The sequence below is a fragment of the Perca flavescens genome, chromosome 11 (assembly GCF_004354835.1).
Source record: "Perca flavescens isolate YP-PL-M2 chromosome 11, PFLA_1.0, whole genome shotgun sequence".
Taxonomy (NCBI): domain Eukaryota; kingdom Metazoa; phylum Chordata; class Actinopteri; order Perciformes; family Percidae; genus Perca; species Perca flavescens.
In genome coordinates, this window is record NC_041341.1 from 34,299,249 (window position 1) to 34,326,690 (window position 27,442).

At 43.9% G+C, this 27,442-nt stretch overlaps 3 protein-coding genes across 6 annotated transcripts; 1 reads left to right on the forward strand and 2 right to left on the reverse strand.

Moving 5' to 3' along the window:
• The first annotated feature begins 1,562 nt into the window (after positions 1–1,562).
• dbi (diazepam binding inhibitor (GABA receptor modulator, acyl-CoA binding protein)) lies at positions 1,563–9,125 on the forward strand. Its single transcript, XM_028590945.1, has 4 exons — positions 1,563–1,686; positions 3,005–3,122; positions 6,249–6,311; positions 8,359–9,125. The coding sequence occupies exons 1-4, from the start codon at positions 1,672–1,674 to the stop codon at positions 8,430–8,432; spliced, it is 270 nt and encodes an 89-aa protein (XP_028446746.1). The 5' UTR covers positions 1,563–1,671; the 3' UTR covers positions 8,433–9,125.
• Positions 9,126–12,882: 3,757 nt separating this feature from the next.
• Positions 12,883–17,590, reverse strand: mmadhcb (metabolism of cobalamin associated Db). 3 transcript variants are annotated; one of them, XM_028591950.1, is made up of 8 exons: positions 17,534–17,590; positions 16,054–16,101; positions 15,453–15,579; positions 14,385–14,602; positions 14,008–14,110; positions 13,708–13,838; positions 13,413–13,499; positions 12,883–13,287 (listed from the first exon to the last, which is right to left on the reverse strand). In XM_028591950.1, the coding sequence occupies exons 1-8, from the start codon at positions 17,534–17,536 to the stop codon at positions 13,093–13,095; spliced, it is 912 nt and encodes a 303-aa protein (XP_028447751.1). In that variant the 5' UTR covers positions 17,537–17,590; the 3' UTR covers positions 12,883–13,092. The 3 variants fall into 3 exon arrangements, with proteins under 3 accessions (XP_028447751.1, XP_028447750.1, XP_028447752.1); XM_028591949.1 differs by lacking the exon at positions 17,534–17,590 and adding an exon at positions 17,137–17,234; XM_028591951.1 differs by lacking the exon at positions 17,534–17,590 and adding an exon at positions 16,924–17,151.
• An 828-nt stretch (positions 17,591–18,418) lies between these two features.
• On the reverse strand, positions 18,419–27,352 carry nmi (N-myc (and STAT) interactor). 2 transcript variants are annotated; one of them, XM_028591238.1, is made up of 11 exons: positions 27,241–27,352; positions 26,940–26,983; positions 26,817–26,858; positions 26,654–26,722; positions 25,595–25,753; positions 25,401–25,517; positions 25,145–25,307; positions 23,943–24,049; positions 21,743–21,929; positions 19,320–19,423; positions 18,419–19,040 (listed from the first exon to the last, which is right to left on the reverse strand). In XM_028591238.1, exons 3-11 carry the CDS (start codon positions 26,853–26,855, stop codon positions 18,846–18,848), a joined length of 1,140 nt encoding a protein of 379 aa, XP_028447039.1. In that variant the 5' UTR covers positions 26,856–26,858; positions 26,940–26,983; positions 27,241–27,352; the 3' UTR covers positions 18,419–18,845. The 2 variants fall into 2 exon arrangements, with proteins under 2 accessions (XP_028447039.1, XP_028447038.1); XM_028591237.1 differs by lacking the exon at positions 27,241–27,352 and having other exon boundaries at positions 26,940–27,234.
• Positions 27,353–27,442: the final 90 nt, after the last annotated feature.

Consider the following 27,442-nt stretch of genomic DNA (forward strand, 5'->3'; position numbering starts at 1 on the left):
CTGCAATACCTGAGAACCCCGGTGAGCTCAGAACTGGACCCCCTACTGTTCCCTTACCAACCAGGCATAGGGGTGGAGGAGGCCATTATTTCTCTATTACACAGATCATTGTCACGTGGAGAACACTGGGAGCACTGTGAGGGTCATGTTTTTTGATTTCTCCACTGCTTTCAATACAATTCCACTATCATTGCTCTGGGGGAAGCTACTGGAAGCTGGAGTTGACCCCCACCTGTCTGCATGGACCATCAGTTACCTCACTGACAGACCACAGTATGTGAGGCTCCAGGACTGTGTGTCTGATGTGGTGATGAGCAGCACAGGAGCACCACAGGGTACAGTGCTCGCTCCTTTTTCTCTTCACCCTGTATACAGCCGACTCCAGGCACAACCCAAACAGATGTCACATGCAGAAGTTCTCTGATGAAACTGCCATTGTTGGGAGGGTATCGGAGGAGAATGATCAGGAATACCGGGAGGTCATCGGGGACTTTGTCATCTGGTTTGAGTCAAACCACCTTCACATCAACGCCAGCAAGACAAAGATCTTCTTTAGTTGAGTTTCGCAGGAGGCCGCCCGGTAGGGTGTCGACATCGAGATGGTGAAGACATACAAATACCTGGGTGTTCACCTCAACAATAGACTGGACTGGTCCAAAAACGCAGACGTCCTGTACAGATAGAGCCAAAGCTGTCTCCACTCCACACCTGCTGAGGAGGCTGAGTTTCTTTGGTGTGTGCAGGACTCTGTTAAAAAACGTTTTATGACTCTGTGGTTGCGTCTGCAATCTTTTATGCAGTAGCCTGCTGGGGAGCTGGGAGCACAGAGAAGGACAGAAAAAAGGCTTAACAGACTGGTGAAGAGAGCTAGCTCTGTTCTGGTCTGCCCTCTGGACACCATAGAGGAGGTGCGGGAAAGGTGGGTTTTTGCCAGGCTGGCATCAATCACGGGCAAAACCTCCCCCCCCCCCCCCTCCTATGTCTATTTAATGTGTGTTTGTCTTATTCAGATGTGAGTGAATTTGTTTTGAGCTGCTGTAACAAAGGAATTCCGCCAGTGTGGGATTAATAAAGTCTATCTTATCGTATGATATGTGTGCATATAATGTATACATGCTTGTTTTCTAGCATTGTGGATTAGTGATTGTAATTTAAATCCGCTTTATAAAATAAATTGCATAATATTTTACAATGGATCCTTAACGATTACGCACCTTAGGCGTGATTGGCTACAATGTTCACGCCAGTGCTGGAGTCAGCCAATAGCATTTAGGGCAGGGCGGCTGCGAGGCGAATCGGGCTCGACCATAGGCCAGAGATTTAATGTGGGGTCGCTCCGGGTCGTTTGCCCGGTAGCAGAATTACGAATCCCACTATGGCCACGCCAAGACCCGCCCTACGAAGCAGCTCGATTGGTTGGGGTTAGGCATTTCACCTCGAGTGGTTAAGGTTAGGGTTAGGGGATTGGTCAGGGGATAGGACCTGTACATGTAAGCATGGACGCCTGGGCAATAGTAGTGTGTGAACGCTATTGAAGGGCGGGTCTTGGCGTGGCCATAGTGGGTTTCGTAATATCGCGCCCGGGTACGGCAGCAGTTGCATGCTGGGAACTTCGGTGGACTTTAAATTCCCCAACCATCCCAGTCCGCCTAGTCAGATCCCTCTCTAACCATGGCGGAGCTCCAGGTAAGGCCTGAGTTGTTGAAGCAGTTAGCGTTAGTTACTGCGTTATTAACCCGACACAGGTCTCTACTTCCCCTGCGGCCCAGAGGAAGCTGCTAGCTTTAGCTGATGCTAGAGCATTAGCTATTGTTAAGAGAGCCCCGGGGCGCGTTTCCGTGTCCTTCTCTGTGAACCGAGGCGTGTTCTGTTTGCCTAACCTCCACTCGTAGCAGCTGCTGGTCGACTGGATGTTCTTTGGCCGTTAGCTAGCGTTAGCCAGAGTTAGATAGATAGCTACTTAGGTGAATGAGACATGTTAGTTTTTGAAAGTGTGATAGGACTTGGCAGTGCGCCCTTAACCTTCTCTCCGCGAGGCATCTGTGCACAAACGTTACCGTTAATAGGACAGCTTGACTTTGGTTGGGAAGATGTGAATATCGAATACCGTTAGTACTGTGAGTTTAAACGGTGCGTGGCTCTGCGTGCGTGTTGACATCATGTTGGAGGGCTGCAGTCCTATCATCGGGTCAGCTGATAGTCCAGAGTCTGACACGTGCAGGCTGGCCTTAGCCCTACAGCCGGGGGGGGGGGGGGGGGGGTCGTCGTCCTGTACATTTAGGATTTCTATTGGCCATTTAGCAGCTTTCCTCACAGACAGCACTACTTTTGGTTTGGTTACATCTCTGTGAAAGGTGACAAGTTATCTAGCTAGTGAATTATCTTTTCTTATCTTTATTCACATCACTACCTGTAGTGCTTCTCTTAATGAGCAATGCAATAAACATTTTTTTTATTTTTTTTATTTTGGCGCTGATTAACAGAAAGCTTCATTGTCTTTTAGGGATGTAACAATACGATTCACGATTTTAAGTTCCTGATACGATTTACTCACGATTTTTTTTGTTGTTGTTTTAAACAGAATGCATGACTGAAAAATATTATTTTGCTATTTGTATAATCTGTGCTATACAGCAGATGTGCCCTATTTAAAATTGCAACTGAAATAGTTTTTTTTTTTTTAAATACATTTTTTTATCTTAAATAACAAAATGAATTAAAGATTAGTGTTCCAAATGATTTCTGTGTAACACTTGGTTGTGCCATGGTGTGTTACGGAGAGTTAGTGGTGGTTATTAACTGTGCTGTAAAGGCAGAACTCTGAGAGAAGAAGAAGAAGAAGAAGAAGGCAGTAATCCTCGCCCAGCAGCCGTCAACACTAACTCCTCACGTTATCATCAGTAACTCTCTGCAGGCTACAGTTATCACAGTTCACGTGCAAATCCAGATACTCCCAATGTTCTCCATGAGAAAATTCTGACCTCTGATTGTCTCTGACCGGCAGGCTAAGTTTGATGCTGCAGCAGCTGATGTGAAGCAGCTGAAGGCCAAGCCGGCCGACGCAGAGATGCTGCAGGTCTACTCGCTGTTCAAGCAGGCTACTGTCGGGGATGTCAACACAGGTGAGGAAGTTCTCTGAACACAGCGTCTCACTCTCACACGGGACTCTGAACACAGCGTCTCACTCTCACACGGGACTCTGAACACAGCGTCTCACTCTCACACGGGACTCTGAACACAGCGTCTCACTCTCACACGGGACTCTGAACACAGCGTCTTAAGGTGTAGACACGTATAGCCGACGGGCGACCCTTGACAGAAAACCCCGTCAATATGATCAGTCGCGTCCCAGAGGTCCAAAAAACTGCCACAGAACAGACCAAAAAGACGAGAGGAGACGAGACGTAATATGTCTCTATAACCGCAGGCAGCGCTAATCTGTAATGTTGCCCAAGAAATGAAAACTGGCAGCTGATTGGACGAACGCGTCACATGGGTTTGTTTTCTCCGGAAATCTAAAGCCAGACTGTCATGGCGGCCATTCAGAATACGATCTCATATTGTACTAAAATAGTTCACTAAAACGTGTTCCTGAAAACATTTTAAGCGAGAAATAGGCCGTGCAGTTGCTGAATCTGTCTTCATTTCAGATCAACAAAGGTCAGTTTAAAAGATTTTCGTCAGATTTTGAGACTCTAGTCACCTCATTCCGCTCGCCATTTCCGGGTGAGTCCCGGCTGCCCTGCCACCGACCGAACATGTCAGGTCGGCCAAAATGAACACCGACAGCCCCCCAGACGGGACACACCGAACAGATTCGAGTCACTGACCTCGCCAGATAATTGGCCTGATGTGTCCCGGCCTTCACTCTCACACGGGACTCTGAACACAGCGTCTCACTCTCACACGGGACTCTGAACACAGCGTCTCACTCTCACACGGGACTCTGAACACAGCGTCTCACTCTCACACGGGACTCTGAACACAGCGTCTCACTCTCACACGGGACTCTGAACACAGCGTCTCACTCTCACACGGGACTCTGAACACAGCGTCTCACTCTCACACGGGACTGTGAAGTTATGTCTAACTATGTGAGACTAGCGTTTAGCAACATTGTTGTGGATGCTGCTGTCTCGCGGGAGACAACTCACTCCAGTATTTTGAATTTGTACTGCAGTAACTATTTTAAACACTAGTTGTCCGTATTGCATATTGCACCTTTAAGATCACATCTGAACAGATTTTTGTCATGAAGACAGCTCTGACTTGATTTAATAAAATCTTGGGTTTTATTCAGGCTCAAGTCCATAAATACCGTTCATGGATTCAGGGGAACTGTGTATGGGGAAACTCTGCATGTACGGCAGTACAGAGAATCTGCAGACTTTTCCTTAGTCACCAGCTAACGCTAGCTAGCTTGATTGGCGGAACGATAAACAAGGCATTTTTAGGAAACAATGTTCCGGTTAACTTTGCTGAAGTGAAAACGCACAGTGAGTCAAAGTTTAAAGGTACAATATGTTTTTTTATGCATTAAAATGTCTAAAAATGACCATATCTATGTTTTTTTTTATATATATATATATATATATATATATATATATATATATATATATATATATATATATATATACACACACACACACACACACACACACACACACACACACACACACACACACAGGGTCAAAAGTTTGGGGTCACTTAGAAATTTCCATTCCAGACATAATACCAGCTGAGATCAGTTGCATGTTTTTTTTAACCAGGACAGTTGTAGAAAGAAGTGTCTGATCTACATTGTAAATTATGTAAACCCATAATGTCATCTGAAAACTGCTATGCTGTGTATTTTGTTGAGTTGTGTACTTACACTATCCTAAATGTTTCAAACAGTGTTCAAACCCAGAAAAATCTGTTATTTTATTTTAATGACACGGGACGTTTCATTTAGTTGCCTGTCAGTGACGTCCTAAAACCTTTGAACCCCCCCCTAGTTCCTCTTAACTTCCATCAAAACACAGGCACCCAGATGATACGTTCAAGAGCAATCGTACAATCTCACAGAAAGAACAATACTCCGTAACCGTAATACAGCTTGCTTTCTGCCACACCGCATCATTTTGTCATCGATTACAAGCCACTTACAACACAGTAATACAGCAGAGATCTTCTTTATTGATACATCTCAATATTGATCGATCCAGCTTAACGTTATGTTGAGCTCATGCTAATGCTTGGTGGGGGACGTTATAAGGTTACAACATTGTTGGACATGTTCATAAAGTTATTTTAGTTTTATTTTAACGTTCTAGCAAATTGTTTTGATCAAGGTAAAGTTAACGTTAAACAGCACTGGGCTAACTCATGGTTTTGTTCGCCAGCTAGCGTTAATGTTAGCTGTATAGATAGAGGACAAATCTAATGCTAATTTAGCCAGATTTCCAACTCTGTATTTCTGCCTCACTCCCCGCCGCTAAGGGACTTCACTCAGGATGAGAGCGGACAAGACCCATCCACAGATAGCCAGCAGCCAGCAATTATTTTTAAACTTGCAGCTTTATTGCCCTTTTTCCCCTGGGCCTGACTGTCACGCAAATAATCCATTGTCCTTGCCAAGAAAGTTGGTAAAATACATATAATGCAATGCATTCTGCTATATTTTTATTATTATATACAACAATATTGTATTACTTGAATTAAAGGTTGAACGATTAATGGAAGACGTTCTGGTTATTTATTGGTAAGTAAACCAAAGGGTTATCCACTTATGAGAAAATAATCAATAGATTCATCGGAAAATAATGTAAAACACCGGTTGGTGAGTGGATGGAAGTCCCTGAGGAGAGTAGGAGGCCAGTTCCCACAGAGGCTTTTTGGGCGTTTTTCCATTACATGGTACCTGCTCGACTCTGCGCGCCTTTTTGGGTTTTCCATTATTTATAAAAAAAAAAAAGTCCCTGGTACCTGCTAACGGGTACTTTTATTAGTACCACCTCAGTCGAGGTCCCAAGCGAGCTGAGGCGATACCAAAAGGTGACGTGAAAACCTGCAGAGTACTGATTGGTCAGAGAGAATCGTCACTAATCACTGTGTCATCATTAGCTAGACAGACGGGGCGCCGAGGTCGAGTAGAGTCGAGCAGCTATCATGTAATGGAAAAATGCTCTTGGACTTCCTGTACATAAGCTCTTTGCTAACGTGGAGTTTCCTTCCCTCGCACGTGTCTGTCTGTCTTGTCTGTGCAGGTCGTCCAGGGATGTTGGATTTCACCGGGAAAGCCAAATGGGATGCCTGGGAGAAGCAGAAAGGTACATCTTGAGTCCCGTAGGTGGTGTGGGGGTGGGCTGTTTGAGGGTTTGGATTTGCATTCTTAAGTTAAGGTAACAAAGACAAGGCAGTACAAATGTGTGCATCTCGTGGTTACCTGATCAGCAAGTGATGCAGGTCTCCTTGTGTTCCCCCTTAAAGCTGGGGAGTTCACCACAAGTAATCCCACATGTACGGGTGAGAGGTTAAAGCCGTGCAGGCTTTACACATGAACTCCTCGTGGTTTGCCTTCATCTGTCAAAGTAACCTGAGTGAAGGTAAATCGGACTGAGAAAGATGTTCAAGTACAAACACAGCAACACACAAGCACACCCTTTAAGACCTTTGTCCCCCGGAGGGGAGGGACAGTATAGCAGCCCATGTTCCAGCATTCACACATCATACCACACCCCAAGGTGTGCACTGACTCTCGACCTCGATCTCTCTAACGCTCTCGGTCTGTACAGAATAAAATGGACCCACATCGGTTTGCATACAAGCAACAGCGTAGTACTGATGACGCTGTGGCTACACTCGTGCATCTTGTTTCGAAACATCTCAATGCACAGAAAATAAAACCATATGCCAGAGTGCTTTTCATTGACTTCTCTGCATTCAACACAATACAGCCAGACCTATTGGTCTCTAAAATGCATCAGATGGAGATAAACCCAAATCTCATCCATTGGTACTACTCCTTTCTCATCAATAGGTGGCAGCTGGTTCGGGTTAACATCTACTTTCCCCGGTAACAACAAGCTGCGGTGCTCCACAAGGCTGTGTCAGCTCCCCACTGTTATTTACCCTTTACACAAATGACTGTTACAAGTGTGCCTGACCACCACATTATCAGCTTCTCCGATGATCCGGCACTAGTAGCAGTGATGGAGAGGGGAGGAGCCAGACCTTTATCTGGACAGTGTGAACAAAATGGTTCAGTGGTGTGACCGTAATGCTCTCCTAATAAATTACAATTATGTGTCATTTAGCTGACGCTTTTATCCAAAGCGACATCCAATTGCTATATATATATGTCAGAGGTCACACGCCTCTGGAGCAACTATGGGTTAAGTGTCTGGCTCTGGGACACGTTGGTTGATGTATCACAGTGGGAATTGAACCAGGGTCTCCCACACCAAAGGCATGTGTTGAATCCACTGCACCGTCACCATCATGAACACTCTCAAAACAGAGATCATCTTGGGAGCCACCCAAGACACCCATGTTGTTCCATTCATAGTTCACAATCAACCCATAAAGCATCATTCAAATATCTGGGGGTGAACTTAGACGGCCCATTGTCCTGGACCCCCCCATGTGGGTTTCATCTGCAATAAAGTTCAACAGAGGATCTACTTTTTAAGGTGACTTTGGTCATTTGGAGCCAGTGAGGAAATTCTCAACCTATTCTTCTGCTCCACCATTCAAAGGGTCCTTCAGTACAGGGGTCCAGTCTGGTTCAGTGGCTTCCCAGTCAAACTGAAAACCAGGTTACTACGGCTTCTGGGGATCTTGCTCCAAGTCTGTGGAAAATGCCTTCCTTAAAGAATAATTCCAGCGCATATATATATATATATATCTATATATATATATCTATATATATATATATATATATATAGATATAGCTCCAGTAGATTTCAGTTTGGAGAAGCAGACAGGAGAACCAACACGGAAGTTAATCAGCGTGTTGCTGTGGATGGGGGCAGCAGCTAAACGTGCTTTAGACACCTAAAAACATCTGGATCAGTTCATATATTAATATCAATATATTCAGCACTTTACCTTTCCTTTTCACAGAAGTCTCCTGAAGAGCTGAGAAGTCTGACACCTTGTCTGCCTCTGTCGCCACAGTCAACGGCATCATGTCGTTGCTGTCCTCATCATTTTAAGGAATAAACAGATATGAAGATTTTGGCCGATACGATGACCGATATTAACCTGGCTGTATGGCCGATAACTGACGTCGATAGGATCTGTAGAAACCTCAAATAAAATGCATTATGTATGAATGAACCTGAATGTTTTATTTGTATTTGTATTCCCTGTCAGGCAAGAGCAAAGAGGACGCCATGACGGAGTACGTCAGCCTGGTGGAGCAGCTGAAGGAGAAGTATGGAATCTAAAGTCCTGTGATGGCCGCGGGCCTGACAGCAGCACCACACCGGGAAACGCCTTACAGCCAGCGAGTGTGTCCTTCCACATCCGAGACTGGGGGTGGGGAGTGGGGGGGGCTGAAGAACCACTAAGTGTCCTCCACCAGAGTAGCATCGTATTTCAACCATCGTATCAGCACAGAATCCGGCCATTTCAATATAAAAATCTTTCTACTCAAAGTGTTTGGTCTACTCTAAATGTATTAATGTTCTAGTTGCACATATGTTAGCATTATTAACATGTCATATAATGTTAGCATTATTAACATGTCATGTTAGCATTAACATGTCATGTTAGCATTAACATGTCATATGTTAGCATTACTAACATGTCATATAATGTTAGCATTATTAAAATGTCATATAATGTTAGCATTATTAACATGTCATATAATGTTAGCATTATTAACATGTCATATAATGTTAGCATTATTAACATGTCATGTTAGCATTAACATGTCATATGTTAACATTATTAACATGTCATATAATGTTAGCATGTCATATAATGTTAGCATTATTAACATGTCATATAATGTTAGCATTATTAACATGTCATATGATGTAAACGTTAACATGTCATATACAGGTGAAACTCGGAAAATTTGAATATCATGCAAAAGTTCATTTATTTCAGTAATTAAACTTAAAAGTTGAAACTAATATATTCTTATAGACTCATTACATGCAAAGCGAGATATTTCAAGCCTTTATTTGTTATAATTTTGATGAGTATGGCTTACAGTTTATAAAAAAAGAAATTCTAAATCTCAGAAAATTAATAAGTTCAATATAGACCCTTTTTTTCACAGCAGACATGTTGACATGTCCTAGTAGGAAAAGCACAGGTGTATTCAAACCCATTAATGATGGCTGCATTCCACTTAGGAGAGACCCTGGTATTAAACAATTACTGATGGCTGCATTCCACTTAGGAGAGACCCTGGTATTAAACCATTAATGATGGCTGCATTCCACTTAGGAGAGGTCCTGGTATTAAACCATTACTGATGGCTGCATTCCACTTAGGAGAGACCCTGGTATTGTGCATGCTGAGACACTGAAATATCTTACTGGGACACTTGATGGAACTGAGCCATCGTTAAGGTTATCAAGTTCAACTGTGCTCTTCCTACTATGACAAGTCAACATGTCTGCTGTGAAAAAAGGGCCATTGTAGGCTCAAAGTGTCCCACTCTAATCAGCTAATTAATCCAGAACACCTGCAAAGGGTCCCTGAGCCTTTAAAGGGTCTCTCAGTGGTTCAGTCATGGGGAAGGCTGCTGGAAACCCTCATTGACCCCCTCCACGAGGAGGGAAAGCCTCAAAAGGTAATCGCAAAAGAAGTTGGATGTTCTCTAAGTGCTGTATTACAGTACCTTGAACCTGAACACCTAATTGTGTGTCCTCTGTCACTAACAGACAAGTTCGCAAACTCTCACTTGAAGCACTAAAATTGATTTAAATTTTTTTTTTTTGATATTATATGAGAATATCATTTTTAGGGGGACTGAGATGAAATATAGGGATGCTTGAGCCCCCCCTTAAAAGGGTGTGACATCGCCCATGGCGTCCTCGTTGACTTACAGAATAAAGATGAACATACAATTAAAAAAAAAGATGAAATATAATTAGGACCCCCCATTAAATATGACATGCTACATCTCAAGGGTTTCTCCTTTCCAAAAACTCAAACTGTAAAGACAACGTGGGGAAGTAATCTGGCTGGCTTGATGAGGGGGGGGAACATTAAAACAAAATAAAAATACGTTGTTGCCAAGGTAACAGACAGAGTGCATTAGCTGACTGTGAACGCTATGGACATTAGCCGACAAATAATGCAGTCTAAGGTATACTATAAAACCTGACCACATACAATTATTATTATTACACTGAGATATAAGCTGACCATAACTGAAGTAACATACCTTGTATTAAAGTATCTGTAATGTGTGTGTGTCACTGATTACCTGTTCATTTAAAACACCTGTGCTGTGATACCTCTCACCATGTTACCAAGCTATCCTATACTACACCCTAGTGGTCAGAATGTATATTACAGATGTTTAATGAACAAGAAACGATAACCTAATCAGCTCCGACAGATAGATCAGATCACCACGCATACGAATGTCAACGGTCCATTACTAAATCACCTCAGAGAGCCACTAGGTGGCGGTTCAGCTAAAGATTGTTGCTAAAAACCAAGAATTCTGTGACCAACCTGAACAAGAACAAACAGAATTCTTAAAGATCAACAGTCCCTCTGTGGATGATGCTGGATACTTGATGTTCAATAAAAGCTTTCATTAGAAATAAGGCCGTTGCATATTCATCTAAGATGAATAAAGAACAGCTTAAAGAATACAAGAACTAGAAAATGTAACATCAGACCGGGAACCATCTCAGTGTAACTCGGAGCAAACAGCAGATGAAAGAAATCAAATGAAAAAGTGATACAGAGAGCTGAATCTGTTATAGACATAACTACACTCTATTATTATTTTTATGGCAATCATCCTCGTTGTCTTTTGTCTCTGTGTGGGAACGTTTCCAGAAGATATATTTTCATCTGAGCGTTATTGGGATTCTGCTGATGTTATTATTACATAATCAAAGACAACTCAGGCCACCTATGGTAGAGGAAATATAATGGGGACTGAAATTCCTCAGCCATGTTGGAGCCAGTTGCTTATCAAGCGGTTTAAAGTTGAAAAAAGAAAAATAACATCAAGAGCCGTAGCAGTGTGCCAGTGTTGTCCTGTGCCTGGACTCGGGCCCTCTGATGTGGGATGGGGCCTCAGCTTTTGGGTGTGTAGCCCCCAGCCAAGACCATGACTGGAGGTCAGGCCTGCATAGGCTGGTCGGCAGCAGGTTACATGGGTCTCTGCTGTAGTCTGTGTCATCACGTGTGTGTAAAGAGCTGCAGACAGACTTACACACAGAGAGACAGACACACAGGCAGACTTACACACAGAGAGACAGACTTACACACAGAGAGAGACGCAGACAGACTTACACACAGAGAGACAGACACAGACATACACACACCACCACCCCCCCGGAATTGGTTTTTGATGGTTGCATCATAGCTCGATGCTGATCAACCTAAGGCTGGTTATTATAACTGATTTTTTTTTTTAACTCTTCATTACATTATACCAGCATTACCTTAGGGTCTGCACAATATCACTAATGTTTTCCCCAAATTCCGTTTTGTTTTCCCAGACTGTAACCAGTATATATTTCCCCTTGTTGTGTACCCATATATTTCAGTACTAGCAGCAACCAGTAACTGTTTGTTCCTGACGTCTGGGGGGCGGGGGGAACTGTAGCTCAGTCGGTAGAGACCCAGGAACCAGAGGGTCGTCGCTTCAAGTCCCCCGTACCGAGTGTGGACTGGTAGCTGGAGAGGTGCCAGTTCACCACCAGGGCACTGCCAAGGTGGCACCAAACATCCCCCAACTGCACAACCTGTTACCACGAGGTGTCCCCCGTGACTCGGCAGAGAGGCCGTGGATGAGAGAGTAGTGACTCCAGCGCACTGCTGGTTTGCCAATAAACATGTAATCAGCAGCAGCTCCAGAACGGGCAGGAGAGAGTATCCATGTTCCCAGGGTTCTCTGTCTCTCCTCTTACCGGGTCTTCTAACGGCCCCGACCAGACAGACCGCTGGCACGTTGTGCTGCCATGTTTGTTCAAAACGCCTCCCCCCGACCAGCTGCGTCTTTTTGTTATTCTTGCTAGGCAGCCATCAAATCCCCCCTGCTCAGCCAACCAGTGTTTTGCTGTGAGGCTAAATGACGTCAGGCACTTATCAACTTTGAGTTGAAGTTTTTTCAACCGAGCGTCGAGTGCTGAGCAATGCAGCAGCAGCAGACAAAAGCCAAAAGCCGGCTCAGGCTGCCAAAAAACGCTCTCTGTCTGATCACCTGCTGCCTGTAGCCCGACTGATGCTATAGTCCTGGAACGCTAAGCCCACGAGGCTTTAGACTTGGAATGGACTTTTTATCATTCTAACTGCATTTGAAATGTCCATCTCCCTTTGTTCTTTGCACCCTGGGGACATAGGGACTACAGCTGCAGGTTTCAAATCCAAGATGTCGCCATAATTTGAACAGTTTTAGTTTTCTTCGAGACTTAACTGCGCAATCTATCTCGTCGTCTCAAAAACACATGAACTTTGGAGCAAAGAAAGACAACGTCCACCTCTACTGAACTTTGATCCCCTTAACGTCGCCAGGCCACGTTCCTGGGCTCGGCCCGTCGGACGCCGGTGGCTACGCTAACCCTTGGATTACGTGGAGCGACCCCCGTCAGCTCCAGTTGCTGATTTGACCAATGTGGGGTCACAGCCTGTTTGCATAAAATCACAGTAAGGCTGTACACAGACCGGCCCAACTGGAAGTGGAGCCAACTCTTAGTTTAGTCAAGAAAGACTTTAATGTGATGACAGCAGCCTTTCAGGATTGGATTGGCATCTATAAATATAACTCAAAATCAACTCATTTATACACACGTTGCAAAGGTAAAACCACTGATGGGAATTACTGAGAATTAGTTACAATGATGGAGCTGCGGTCACCAAATAGTCCGTAGGTGTGTTAACAGTTTGAATGGCAGCTGGTGCTCAGCTGCCCTGCAGCGTCTTCATGACGGGGCTGCTGGGTGGTGCGTTGGTGAATATTGTCCCCACAAACACGTGTGTCCCCCACGCAGAGTGTCGGATCACTCTGCAGCAGCCCAGGTCCTCGATCTGAAAGCCCAGGTGGCGGTAGCGCTCATCCGTCTCAAACAGTGTGTTGTTGGTGTACGAGCCAAAGAACTGGGGAGGCACACACACACACACACACACACACACACACACACACACACACACACACACACACACACACTTATTTATCTCATCACATCCATCTCCAGGAAAAGTGAGTGACAGTGGGATCTTACCGCCAGGCCAGAGGATGGCTCGATGAAGTCGGCCCAGAATCCTTCTCTCTGCAGAGCGCAGCAGATTTCCTTTGCTCCATCAACAAACTGCGAAGCAAATAACAACTTAGTCTCGCTGAGTGGCGTCAACGGTTAGGGGTTGTGTGGTTGGGATTCACTGTCTTCAGCTCCCCGCGTGGGACGTGTGCAAAAAAAAAAAAATAGAAAAAATAAGAAATATTTGGAAAAGCCAGCGGTTGTACATGAGCATCCTCACTGCTCCGTGTGTTCTAACTAACGGCAGACAGCAGCTCACCTTGCCGAGCATGTGTTCCCTCTCCTGTTCCACCTGGGCACTCCACGCAGTCATATCGTTCTGGCTCTTCTGGGTCACCGTGACGACCATCATCCCAGACAACGGAGCCTCGGGGAACATGGACTGGAAATCTGCTCGGCACGTTACCAGGAAACATCAGGCGTCAGACACAAAGACAGACAATGGACAAACGTGGATTACAAAAAAAAAAAAGGCACAGTAGCAGCAAAGACACGCTCACAAACCCAGGAAGTCAACGCAGCTGTTATGGATGGTTGTGTGACCCGTGCAGTACGGTACCTTGCTTTAGTAGTTCAGGGCACGACTGAACGGCACACTCCAGACTGGAGACGTCAAAGTACTGGTCGGCTGGATTAGAAGACGAGGCTGGCTCATCTTTCTCCTGACACACACACACACACACACACACACACACACACACACACACACACACACACACACACACACACACACGATTGGTTGAGCTGATTAACCCAAAATGCAGCTAGAAAGAGGGCTTGCCTGCAGCCAAGCTAAGACTGGGATCCCAGATCCGAGATTCTCCACAGGCTGGGGCAGTGGGGTAAAACGGCCCATCTGTGTGATGTACCCACATTTGGCGACTGGCGAGTGTTAATTTCGGACCCTGGGGGTAATGTGAATGTTATCGGACTTACTAAGAACTCTGGGAGGAACTGGGCCAGAATGAACTCGTGCCTCTCACTGCTGGACGGGGAGGACAGCACATCAGGGAGCGTCTCGTGCGCCACGCTCTTTTTCTGCTCGGCTAATCCTCCCAGGTGGCAGTCAAAGCCCACGTTCCCGGGCAGCTGGAAGCGCTGGTCCTGGGGTCCAAACGGCCCCATGCTGTCATCAGGCCACACCGTCTGCAGCCCTGAGGCAGGGAGGGAAAGCACAGGACGCATCAGCACGCAGCGTTCACTCTTATACATTTACATTCTACGCCACAACCAACTGCAACTAGGAGTATCACGAGAAGCCATACGTCAGTAACAAGTCCATGCCAACATTCTGAAACATGACGCTACTCATTTTTCTACAGGACAGCAGGTACCGTAGGTGGTACCGGGAGATGCAGTCCTTCCAGACCTGAGGGGGGCAATATGTACGCCTACAAGTGTTCCAGTCAGTCCCTTCATGCAGAAGAAGACCCCCTCCCAGCACGGAGAACTGTGAGCAGAGCCTCATCTCCGTGCATAGCACGCTGCTCCCAAATTTATATCTACTTACTTTTTACATTTACGTTCTGTAACTTCATCACTAATTATATTACACCCATCTTGAATGTCATTGTTTATAAGGGCATTACAACCTTATTTTAATAAGAATGTTTTTTTTTGTTATTTGTTTTACTTATTTCATTTGTACTGTGTCTATTTTGAAAAGATCTTTTTGTCATTTAATTTTGTAGTTATTTAAAAAAAGGATTGCACATTTTGTTGTTTGTGTATTTTTTCTTAACTTTGTAGGTTTATGTTGAGAAATACACATTTCAAAGGGTTAGTAAATAAGTGTTAAGTAAGTAAGTGTTAGTTTGGTGCATTTTCCTTGGTAATCAAGCGAGTAAACTCACTTCTACGATCCAAAATGACCCTGATCTTAGACCGCACCTCTCTCTAACTCTCACGTCGCCCTTCACATCACATCTCTGTGTTGCTGCTCTATAGCCACATATGACCTGCGGCAGCTAACAAATGCTGCGATGTGAAGCAGTGGAGGCCTACCCATTTCGGAGGGGGGGGTGGACGAGATGGACCCAGCAGCAGAGAAGGCTCTGGCTCCAGCCACACGGCGCAGCAACACATGGAACCCTGGGAGATATGTGACCAGCCTGGCTCTGCTGCACAGCACCTGAACACAGACACACACACACACACACTGCTTCACACAACTCAGTCTTTACAGTCTTCATTTAGACTACACTCACTGATAAACATGGGCTATACTGCACATGCAACAGGTCCCACTGAGGCTGAACACTAGAGCCTTGTTACCTAACTCAGTTCCTGTGGTTATTATTATTATTAATTATCTTTTTAGAGGACCGTTCATGGCACAACAGCTGGCCTGCATTACAATGTACAAGTGTACCTAATAAAGCGGCCACTGCCTGTATACAATCAGCTCTGAACTACTCCCAGACATCTCATGCACTCCTTTCACCATAACTAACATCCAACTGCTGTGTGGGTGTCAGTGTCAATGGGGTGAAATTACTGAATTTCCCCCTGGGGATTAATAAAGTAATTATTCTCCTTTACTTACACACACACACACACACACACACACACACACACTCACTCACTCACTCACTCACTCACTCACCCTGGCCATGGTTGAGGGTCTGCTGTCTTGCACTGTCCCGGTCGGTTTCTACAGGGCAGAGATAAGTCAGTCAGACACTATTTCCAAACATTATAATTATATTATTATTATTCTAACAACATTAATGTTGGAACTCTAACTAGAGCTGGGCGATGGAGAAAATCAAATATCACAATATTTTTGACCAAACACCTCAACATCGATATTGTAATGTTGAGTAATGGTGCTTTCACAAAATATATACACAATGAGATTTATGATAATCATCAGTAATGTGGATATAATGACTAAGAGGGTAAAGGTAAATAATAAAACAGTCTGGTATGTTCAGAAAATGACATCACTTTACTGTAATGCAGCCTTTAACATCAGGAAAAAAACAACACTTATGCCATATTACAATATCCAAAATCTAAGACAATATCTAGTCTCATATCACGATACCAATAAAATATCGATATATTGCCAAGCTCTAACTTTAGCCCGGAGTCTCTTTCAGCCTACAGGGATCTGCCATAACACCAGACTACGCGTCTACCGTCCGGTAAGGAACGTAACGTTACGGTGCCTCTATATTAATTATGTGATCCATAGTTGTATCACTGTGTCATATAACGTTACTGTGTGCACCCTCTGTCTTTAGATTGTGTCCCAGGCTCCAGCCCACTAACGTTAGTCCAGTCCTCCACCTGCCCATTGTCCTCCAGCGGTTATCAACCTGACGGGGGGCGGCTCATACTGGAACGGTTACATGTCTCACAACTGGAGACTTCTCACGTAGCTGCCGTTACCGTTCACATGGACGCTAACGCTGGCTAACAGTAACTTACTGTAACTAAGGCTAACAGATGAGCAAGAAAACAAACTTACCTAGCTAACGTTAACGTTATAAACTTCAGAGGAGATGGCAGCGATAATTAGCGTTCATTCACAGACACCCCACCGAAATACAGACAGACTTCTATCAGACAGCGGCACGCGGTGTTTTATTACTCTTCAAGATGTTTATGATAAGCGAACTCATTAAAAACTAGATTTACGGCGACCGCAGCAGCTAAGTGAACTCCTCCATGCTAGATTCACCTTGAATTTGCGCATGCGCCGTCATGAATCATGATGGAGGCTCGTCTCCTTTCTGTGTATCGATGCGCTGAATGGCGCATTACCGCCCCCCTGTGGCCGGAGTGTACATGTGTCTGGCTGTTTAGAGATGGCCTAAGCCACACAGGTTAAACCTAAACAGCCAGCAATGGTAATATGGTACACAATTTCACCCCATGCTTTTTAGTACACATTAATTCATTGTGCAGTCAGCCACACTCTAAACAATTTCAACATTAAAGCAAACACATTACACTGTTTGGTTAATTAATAATCCACATTTATTTCCTTTAGCTTTATATGGTTTAAATGGAATACACTCTTTTTTTACATTGAAAGGTTTTGTTATATTAATCATTATGTTTTTGTTTTTTGTTACCATGCTTGTGATGAGTTCCTCCTTCCCAGTGCAGAAAAGGCGTGACTAAGGGTGAAGGACTGTTATATACTATGGCCTGCCAATTGGGCCGTACCATCAGATGCCATGCTGGAGGGGGGGATTTAGGTTTAGGCTGGGTTTATTTGTATTAGTTTCAATTGTGTCTATTTTGTTTTTCCCCTGTGCGGGTTATTTGGTTTGGCCCAGTTACTATATATGTTTCCTGTTGGCGCATTCTCGGGGGTAGTTTTTGTAGAGTTCACAGTTATTTTTGGTTTAAGTTATATTGAGTTGACCTATTTTAGAGGCTTATATATTAAGTTCTTGGTCTTATATTGTTTTGTGCATTTTTGGGTAAATAAAAACCCACATTTTTCAACAAACTCCTGTTTTCCTAATAGTCTTACTGCTTGGTCCCTGACAATTGAGAGAGCAAGGGAAAGTTAGACCATGATTATTATAATGGTAGCACAGTTACAACGTGCTTTATAGTAATAAAAAAGTAAAGTAGCCTAAACCCAAAACATAAAATATGGAGCTAGTAAAATAATCAATGTAGCCTATTGTACAGAATGCATGAAACGGAATATGCAGTGACGGGTCAATGACTGGGTGAGTTGGGATGGATCTGAGAACCACGTTACAGCTCTGGCATTTCATTGTGCGCTTTCACGTTTCATAAAGACTAATAATACATAATAATATACAAATAATGCCCTGTTCTGCATGGGATGGCTTATTTTTTTTTAACTCAGTGAATACATGTCACATAAATGACTCGTCAGCTCCAATTACTGCACCATAGGTAGCCTCCATAGCTCTGATGCATGCTGGGTAAACCACTGGGTGTGTGTCTGTTGTTATAAAAACACAGAGTTGCAGGGATTGAGTCAGACCTTTAATGAGCTCAGTGTACAGTGGAAGAGAAACAGGTGAACAGAGTGGGAACATCTGGGTATGATCACATGACTCAGCAGCGGCCAGCTGCAACCAAACTCAGGCCGGGTCTACAATAAGATCAGACTGGCTGGACAATCCTACAGGTCACAGATCAGTGCCTGGCTGGAATATACACATAGAATCAAACCCATAGAATCAAAGACATAGAATCAACCCATAGGATCAAAGACATAGAGATGGACATCTCATTTCATTCCCAGCAGGACAGCGCATTTAATTCCTATAACATATCCATACACTACCATATTACAAACAATGTCAGGAGCCAATGGCTTGCCAGCAGCTGCAGCGGGCTAGAATATAGAATATATAGAATAGAATATATCTTTATTGCCATTACACAGGCTCCAGGCTAGAGGCGGCCGTCGCTGAACAGGGCGTGCAGAGCCTTCTTCCCCCGGCTGATGTACTTGATGCTCTCGATCTCCCCGCCGTAGTTGCTGGGCTTCTGGAAGTGGATCTCCAGGTGGTCCTGCAGGTCCTCCTCGTCCTCCTTGTCCTCGATGTCATCCAGGAGGATGGTGCGCTTCGGAGCGCCGCAGAAGGTCTGAAATCAATCCACAGCATCAGTCTGACTTCTTCACTAACCCCGGACTAATGCTACACACCAGTCCCTCAGTGGGTTTACATAGCATCGGTCAGGTTTTGGAACATCACCGTTAACAGTAATGAAAAGGAATATAATTAAAATAAAATACTCCAGCCCAAACACGCTTGAACATCATTTGACTGTCTGAGTCAAATAATAAAGTCAAAGGTCTGTCTTGAGCTGACCCAGCGCTCTGTGCCAAACACTCAACACTCTCTCAGCTGACTCTTGTCTCACCTGAAACTTGCGCAGCTGGTAACTGTAACTGGGGCCGATCTGGACCGTCACCTCCGGATCCAGATCCACATGGTAACTTCCTTTCAGGGCCAGGCTGTCAGCCACTACACGCACACGCACACACACACACACACACACACACACACACAAAATCAGAGACACACACACACACACACACGCACACAGACAGACAGACTCAGAGACACACAAACACACACAATCAGAGACACACAAACATAAACACACAGACAGACAGACAGACAGACAGACAGACAGACAGACACACACACAGACGTCAATGTCAATTGTATTTATATAGCCCATTTAAACAACTGTGGTTGACCAAAGTGCTGAAAAAGACAGAATATCAAATACAAAAATGATCACGTAAAAAAACACAGATGCTAGAGTTTCCTTTCTCAGTTTCTAGACTGACGAGCTATTTCAGATATGGAAACAAGCTTTACACGCCGCAAGAAGCGGTTTGGAGCACCTTACACGTGATACATGTGTTTCCTGATGCTGTGGTGGTAGAGAACCAGCTGCTCCATGCAGGCTGCCTGCTTTAGCTTGAAGGGTGCGTTGGGGATTCCTACTTTTACCGTTTTTCACAATCGCTATGACAATTTTTTCAATACTTTTAACAACTTTCCTAAACTCTTAACGTTACAACACACGATTGGCAAAACAGTTAATTTCATGCTCAAAGTCACACATTGTAAACTAAACTCCAACACTGATTTTCAAAATACAATAATTCACTAACACAATACACTATGTTTACCAAAACAATGCAATCATGTCTCAAAATCAAATTATTCTTCCAAAACACTAACACATGTTCTCTCCCCCCTAACAGGAACATTTGGTCAATCACAGCACAATGTCATAAAAAACATTAACATCAGATGGAATTACAGAAACTGCATTATTTTACATGTGTCAGGTCTGCCCTTATATAACAGACACAAGTGATTGTATTGATTGCACTGCAGTTTCTCTTGAAACCTCTCTACATTTTTGTTTAAGTATATTTTTTTTTTTAAGATTATTTTTTGGGCTTTTCCACCTTTATTTGACTGGACAGCTAGGTGAGAAAGGGGAGAAAGAGAGAGAGGGGGAAGACATGCAGGAAATCGTCAAAAGTCAGATTTGAACCCTGGACCTCTGCGTCGAGGAACAAACCTCCAAGTATATGTGGGCCTGCTCTACCCACTGATCCAACCTGGCCACCATTTTGTTTCTTTTGCTGCAGAGATTCAATACAAAAAATGAATGACCCATCTCAGAGTAGCTTTATAGAATGTACGGTTTATGAAAAAAAGGAGACAGATAGAATTGTCCTGGTACTCCTCTTCCTCTCCCTCGTGAAGGCATTTTTCTTATTTTCTGTTTTCATCTACAGTATATTGTTCAAATAGGACCTCTTTTACTCTACTACCATATGATCATGCGATTGAAAGAACCTCTACACCTGAGTGTGTTTCCTAGAAGGGAATCACCTGTGATCGATCTATTTGCATAACTTCAATCAGCTGTTTCTCAATAAATGCATGTATAAAATGCAGGGGATATATTTGTGTTTCAATTTACAATACGATCAGCTGTCCACTTTGACTTTAGCCTATAAGTTGGGTTTAGAACATGCGGTTATCTGTTCTGACATACAGTGTGAAAGCATTTGTGTATTTGGCAGTAAAGATCCATTGTTTTGGTTTTGGAGCATGTTTGTAAAAGAAGCATTCAAGCATTTTAAATTTGTGTTAACTGTATGCATTTTGTGTCAAAGCAACAAGAAATGTGTTAATTGTATAGCCTACACAGACGGATGTTGTGCTAACTGCGTTAAGAGTTTAGGAAAGTTGTTAAAAGTATTGAAAAAAGTGTCATAGTGATTGTAAAAAAACTAACATGTTCAAGTTTCTTTCAATATTTATCAGTTACTTTCCCAAATCCACATGAACTCTTCATATCGGTATGAACTGGATCCCCCGGCACTGCTCTTATTAAAAAAATAATGAAATGAAAACGTTCTCCTGTTAATCCTGTTATTTCCTCACAAGCGGTGTAGCATGAAAAGGCTATTTAGTGCCACGCTACATTACATCACTTCCTGTAAACTTGACAGAGTGATCTGAATACTCTCTGGTCCAGCTCAGCTAAAAAGCCAACAACATGAATCTGTCGGTGATAAGCGAGCCGGTCTGGAACCGCTATAACTGACCCTAGCAGCGAGATAAGTGGACCGTCCTGCTGTTCCAGCTGGGAACCAATCACAGACAGCGGCCTCGTTCAGTCACTCACAGCTGCAGAACGAATCCAGGGGAACACAGCGTATATTTGGAGGGGTTCTTTGGCATATAAAAATGATTTCTCTGGCCTCAGGCTGGTATCTAGTGAACGCCTGCTTAGTGAGTGTGTACCTCCAGGGCAGAGAAAGGTGATCCGTCCTGTCCCCGTGTTCTTATCGTACTCCACCCTCTCCACCTCTCCTCCTCCTCTGCTGGGCCTGGAGAAGCTCAGCTCCAGCCGGTCCGCTACCCTCTCCTCCGGCATGGAGGAGGGGACGTTGGACAGCTTCAGCTCCTTTCTGGACACATCGAGGTGCACCTGCAGGGGTGACAGCAGCAGTAACACACACTCAGTATCCATATGTGAAGAGTGGCGTGCTGTCAGCGTGGATGGATTGTCTGGTTCTGTGAGTCCAGCCTTTAATGAAGCAGCACTGGTGTTGTACATGTGTGGAGAGTGTGCTCACTGGCCTATTAGTTAGTTGGAAAACACTTTGTAGTGGGCAACATGGAAGCTGTGTGGGGAAATGATAGTTACATATCAGATGTTAGCCCGACAGGCTCAATCTACAGTGGTGTGAAAAAGTGTTTGCCCCCTTCCTCATTTCCTGTTCCTTTGCATGTTTGTCACACTTAAGTGTTTCGGAACATCAAACCAATTTAAACAATAGTCAAGGACAACACAAGTAAACACAAAATGCAATTTGTAAATGAAGGTGTTTATCATTAAAGGAGAAAAAAAATCCAAACCATCATGGCCCTGTGTGAAAAAGTGATTGCCCCCTAAACCTAATAACTGGTTGGGCCACCCTTAGCAGCAACAACTGCAACCAAGCGTTTGCGATAACGTGCAATGAGGCTTTTACAGCGTCCTGGAGGAATTTTGGCCCACTCATCTTTGCAGAATTGTCCTAATTCAGTTACATTAGAGGGTTTTCGAGCATGAACGGCCTTTTTAAGGTCATACCACAACATCTCAATAGGATTCAGGTCAGGACTTTGGCTAGGCCACTCCAAAGTCTTCATTTTGTTTTTCTTCAGCCATTCGGTGGTGGACTTGCTGGTGTGTTTAGGATCATTGTCCTGCTGCAGAACCCAAGTTCGTTTCAGCTTGAGTACACGAACAGATGGTCGGACATTCTCCTTCAGGATCTCTTGGTAGACAGCAGAATTCATAGTTCCTTTTATCACGGCAAGTCTTCCAGGTCCTGAAGCAGCAAAACAGCCCCAGACCATCACACTGCCACCACCATATTTTACAGTTGGTATAATGTTCTTTTTATGAAATGCAGTGTTCCTTCTACGCCAGATATACTTGGACACACACCTTCCAAAGAGTTCCACTTTTGTCTCATCGGTCCACAGAATGTTGTCCCAAAAGTCTTGGGGATCATCAAGATGTGTTCTGGAGAAATTGAGACGAGCTTTGATGTTCTTTTTGCTCAGCAGTGGTTTTCTCCTTGGAACTCTGCCATGCAGGCCATTTTTGCCAGTCTTTTCCTGATGGTGGAGGCATGAACGCTGACCTTAACTGAGGCAAGTGAGGCCTGCAGTTCTTTGGACGTTGTTGTGGGGTCTTTTGTGACCTCTTGGATGAGTCGTCGCTGCGCTCTTGGGGTAATTTTGGGCGGCCGGCCACTCCTGGGAAGGTTCACCACTGTTCCATGTCTTCGCCATTTGTGGATAATGGCTCTCACTGTGGTTCGCTGGATTCCCAAAGCTTTGGAAATGGCTTTATAACCCTTTCCAGACTGATAGATCTCAATTACTTTCTTTCTCAATTGTTCCTGAATTTCTTTGGGTCTCGGCATGATGTGTAGCTTTTAAGGATCTTCTGGTGGACCTTACTGTGTCAAGCAGCTCCTATTTAAGTGATGCCTTGATTGTGAACAGGTGTGGCAATAATCAGGCCTGGGTGTGGCTAGAGAAATTGAACTCAGGTGTGGACAACCACAGTTATAGTATGTTTTAACAAGGGGGGCAATCACTTTTTCACACAGGGCCATGATGGTTTGGATTTTTTTTTTCTCCTTTAATAATAAACACCTTCATTTACAAATTGCATTTTGTGTTTACTTGTGTTGTCCTTGACTTTTGTTTAAATTGGTTTGATGTTCCGAAACACTTAAGTGTGACACACATGCAAAGGAACAGGAAATGAGGAAGGGGGCAAACACTTTTTCACACCACTGTAACTGCTGTATTAGTAAACTAGATGGACTAGTCCTCCCTGCTGGCTCTGATTGGCTGACTTTCGTCATCATCATCTTTACTCTGACCATCTGCTGCTGCTGCTGCTGTGTAGGTGTGTGTGTGCGTAGTGGGTGTGCACCTCAAACTTAACAGCAGGATCCATGGTTATTCTTTTTGGTTTCACGTCCACAGTCGTGTCCTCGCAGGACACAGAGCACTTGGGGATCTTCAGGACCTGGGAGGCCACTGCAGGACACACACACACACACACACACACACACACACACACACACACACACACACACACACACACACACACACACACACACACACACACACTTTAATGAGTTATTTAAGTCCACTTGAAAAGAATAATTTATAGGGACATAAATATTATAGGTGCAGTTAAATACATATACAAAATCATGAGCCATTAGCATACAGCAGGTCTTCATACTATTAAGCATATCCTTCTGTTCTTATGGGTAAGGGCACAGACAGACAGACACAAACACACACACACACACACACACACACACGTATTAACACCCTGTAATGAACCATTGATTCAAAATATATGTTTATTGTGTGAAATGTCATGAGAACATATGGTTTAATCACCATGACACACCATAATGATATATTTTCAGTTTAGTCATTTCCACTAGCAGGGAGTCCAGTAACACTCAAGGCAAGATCCATATTTAAAATTATAATTTTTTTTTTTGTGCGTGTCAGTTCTCTTGTTTTCTGGACTAGTTGTTTTATAATGTGGGATTTATACATTTTATGAAGATGTGCTAACTCTCCTTAGGAGTATATCCTTTTTTTTTAATTTTACTTATTTATATATATTTTTTTTTAATGCTGTAGGGGGAGGGGTGGGAAGATTGTATTGTATTGTAACTGTTAAAAACCCAATAAAGAAAGTATTGAAAAAAAGAATCACAGCAAAAAGTGCTACAATTAAACATGCTACAGTAGTGTAAAAGACAGATTACAGCTTTCACATAAGGTAATACACTTACATTACCCAACATTGACAGAGTCTATCATCTCCATAATATCTATCTTAGGTTGTGATCAATGAAGACATCCTCTACAATCATTGGCCAAATTTGGGTTTGAAGTATTAACAGTAATCTCTCTGATCAAATCAGAAGGGAAGCGCTATAGAACATGTGATTACATGTTTGAAAAAAAACATTTGGATGATCTCCTTAGAGTTCTGTATGGGCAGCCCAGAACACCAATCATTAATTATTATTATTATTATTATTTTGGGGTTTGGAAATATAAAAATACGAGGGAACAAGAGAGTAGATGAAGTCATGTGTGTACCTCTCTCCTCCTCGAAGGTGATGAGCGCCTGTCCTCCATGCAGCAGCACGCCGGCTCTCTGGCTGATGGCAAACACTGCTCTGATTGGCCGGCTGTCGCCATCCTCTTCCTCTTCAACCGGACTGCTGAACTTCACCTCCGTGTCTGGGATCTGAGCGTAGATCTGCACACAAACAAGCGGTTGTAGCTATCATTCTCTGATTAGCATGCGTGGTATTGTTACCGATCGGTATGTAAGCCAGAGCTGCGTGTGGACCTTGAACTTCTGCTTCAGTTTGGTGGACTCGACCCTCCTGGCCTCCAGCTGATCCTGACATCTCTTCAGTTTGTCCTGCAGGTCCTTTTTGCGGCGAGCCAGCTGCTGGATCTGGTCCTGTAAGAAACAAACAGTACTTGGTTATCTGTCCCCAGCTGCTGCAGATGTTACACAGGGCGCGGGGGGGACAGTACCTGCAATGCGTCCATGCTTTGACTGAAGTCCTTCTGACACTCCTCCTGCTTTTTAACGTAAGCCATCATCTCCACCTGGGCCTTCGCCTTGGCCTCATCTTCTTCCAGTTTTTCCAATAACAGCCTGGCTTTCTTATCATCAGCTTGCTCTGCTTTAGCCTGAAAACACATGAGAGGTCACAGAGACCCTGGCTTTCTAACTCAACTACTAGTTCCAGGTCCACATGACGACCAAGGGACCACCACATCAACAGGGACACAATTCTTTATTTGTGAACACCAGGGGAGGGGTTGGGAGTCTGCCACACTTTTTTATATTAAACTCCATTCAAATTATAAAAAATAAAGTACATCATAAGGGATGGATTGGATCTGATGGTGTTGTAGGCTGGCAAACAGTTGTCTGGATGACATGTTTCCTCCACAGAGCTGAGCCAGACAGCACACACCTCCTGCTATATGGTTCAGTAATATGATGTGTATGTATTACAGGAGCAGACTAGTGACGCTGTGATGTCATGTCGCCGTACAGTATACTACCACTGAGTACCACTCAGCTGGTAGTACAGTATACAGTAAGTACCACTCAGCTGGTATACAGTATAAGTACTACACAGCTGGTATACAGTATACAGTAAAGATCACTCAGCAGTACCACTCAGCTGGTAGTACAGTAGAAGTACTACACAGCTGGTAGTACAGTAGAAGTACTACACAGCTGGTAGTACAGTAGAAGACTAGCTATCCTTGGCTTTTTGGTTGCATCATATCTGTTATATGTATTGTATGTATATAAAAGGCTGACTGTAAAACAGGCTTATAGCCTTACATGAGTTGGTGGTTTGGACATTTGAGTGGTCTTTTCAACAGTTCGCCTACTACTTACTGTAGGTTATCTACGTCAGTGTTGGGACCATAGACTGTTAATAATATAGGCCTACAGTCTATGGTTGGGACAGGAGTGTAACAGTAGGGCTAGTCTTAGTTGTATTGAGCCAGATGACGTAGTTAGGTTTAGGATGGAATGTTGTAGAGACAGTCTGCCAGTAGGCCTCTTACCTTCCATGTCTCCAGCTCTTTCCTGGCCTCCTCCAACCCGCTGGCGTCCTCTTCCAGACCACCGTCCGTCTGACAACATGGGACACTGTGTTAAGCATATCTGGCACCGACATATATACTGAACACACTCTGGAGGCTAACTCTGTTCAATAAGACAGCTCACCTGGCCGTTCATCGGGCGGGTATCGCACAAGTCAGCCATGACCTGACGGACGAAAACACAACTCGGTTAACAAAGTCCAGTATTTAACAAATTAAGCCAAGTCAAATACTAACAGTAACCCACCTAGCGTTACTACCTCTTCTGTATTTTGTTGCCGGTTTTATTTCCTGTCGAAGTGAGAAAAGAGACAACAGGAGAACACACGGAGCAGCTGTACTTCAAACTAAGATCAAAAGTGAAAGTTAAAAACTCAAGTTGAAGCAACACTGCGCATGACGTAGCCTATGCAAGACTGACTGGAAATCACGTCGGTAAAGTTGGAAAGAATCCATAGACAGTATATAAGAATCACACATTCGATCTTCCGGGATCAACAACTCAATAACGAAACGTTATTAAATCATAAACGATGCATCTTTCCTACCGTAGTAAGGTAGACCGCGAGCTACAGCCTCATTCCATCAGAACAGCTGCGACCTGGAAGAATAACAGTGGTCTCTACGAGCAGTGTTTAGGGACCGTCTACAAAGTGCAACAACCGAGGAGATATACAACAAAACTATATAACAATTACATTGAGTAATGTCTACTAAATTAGGCTACTCCACACATAGAAGGACCCCTGC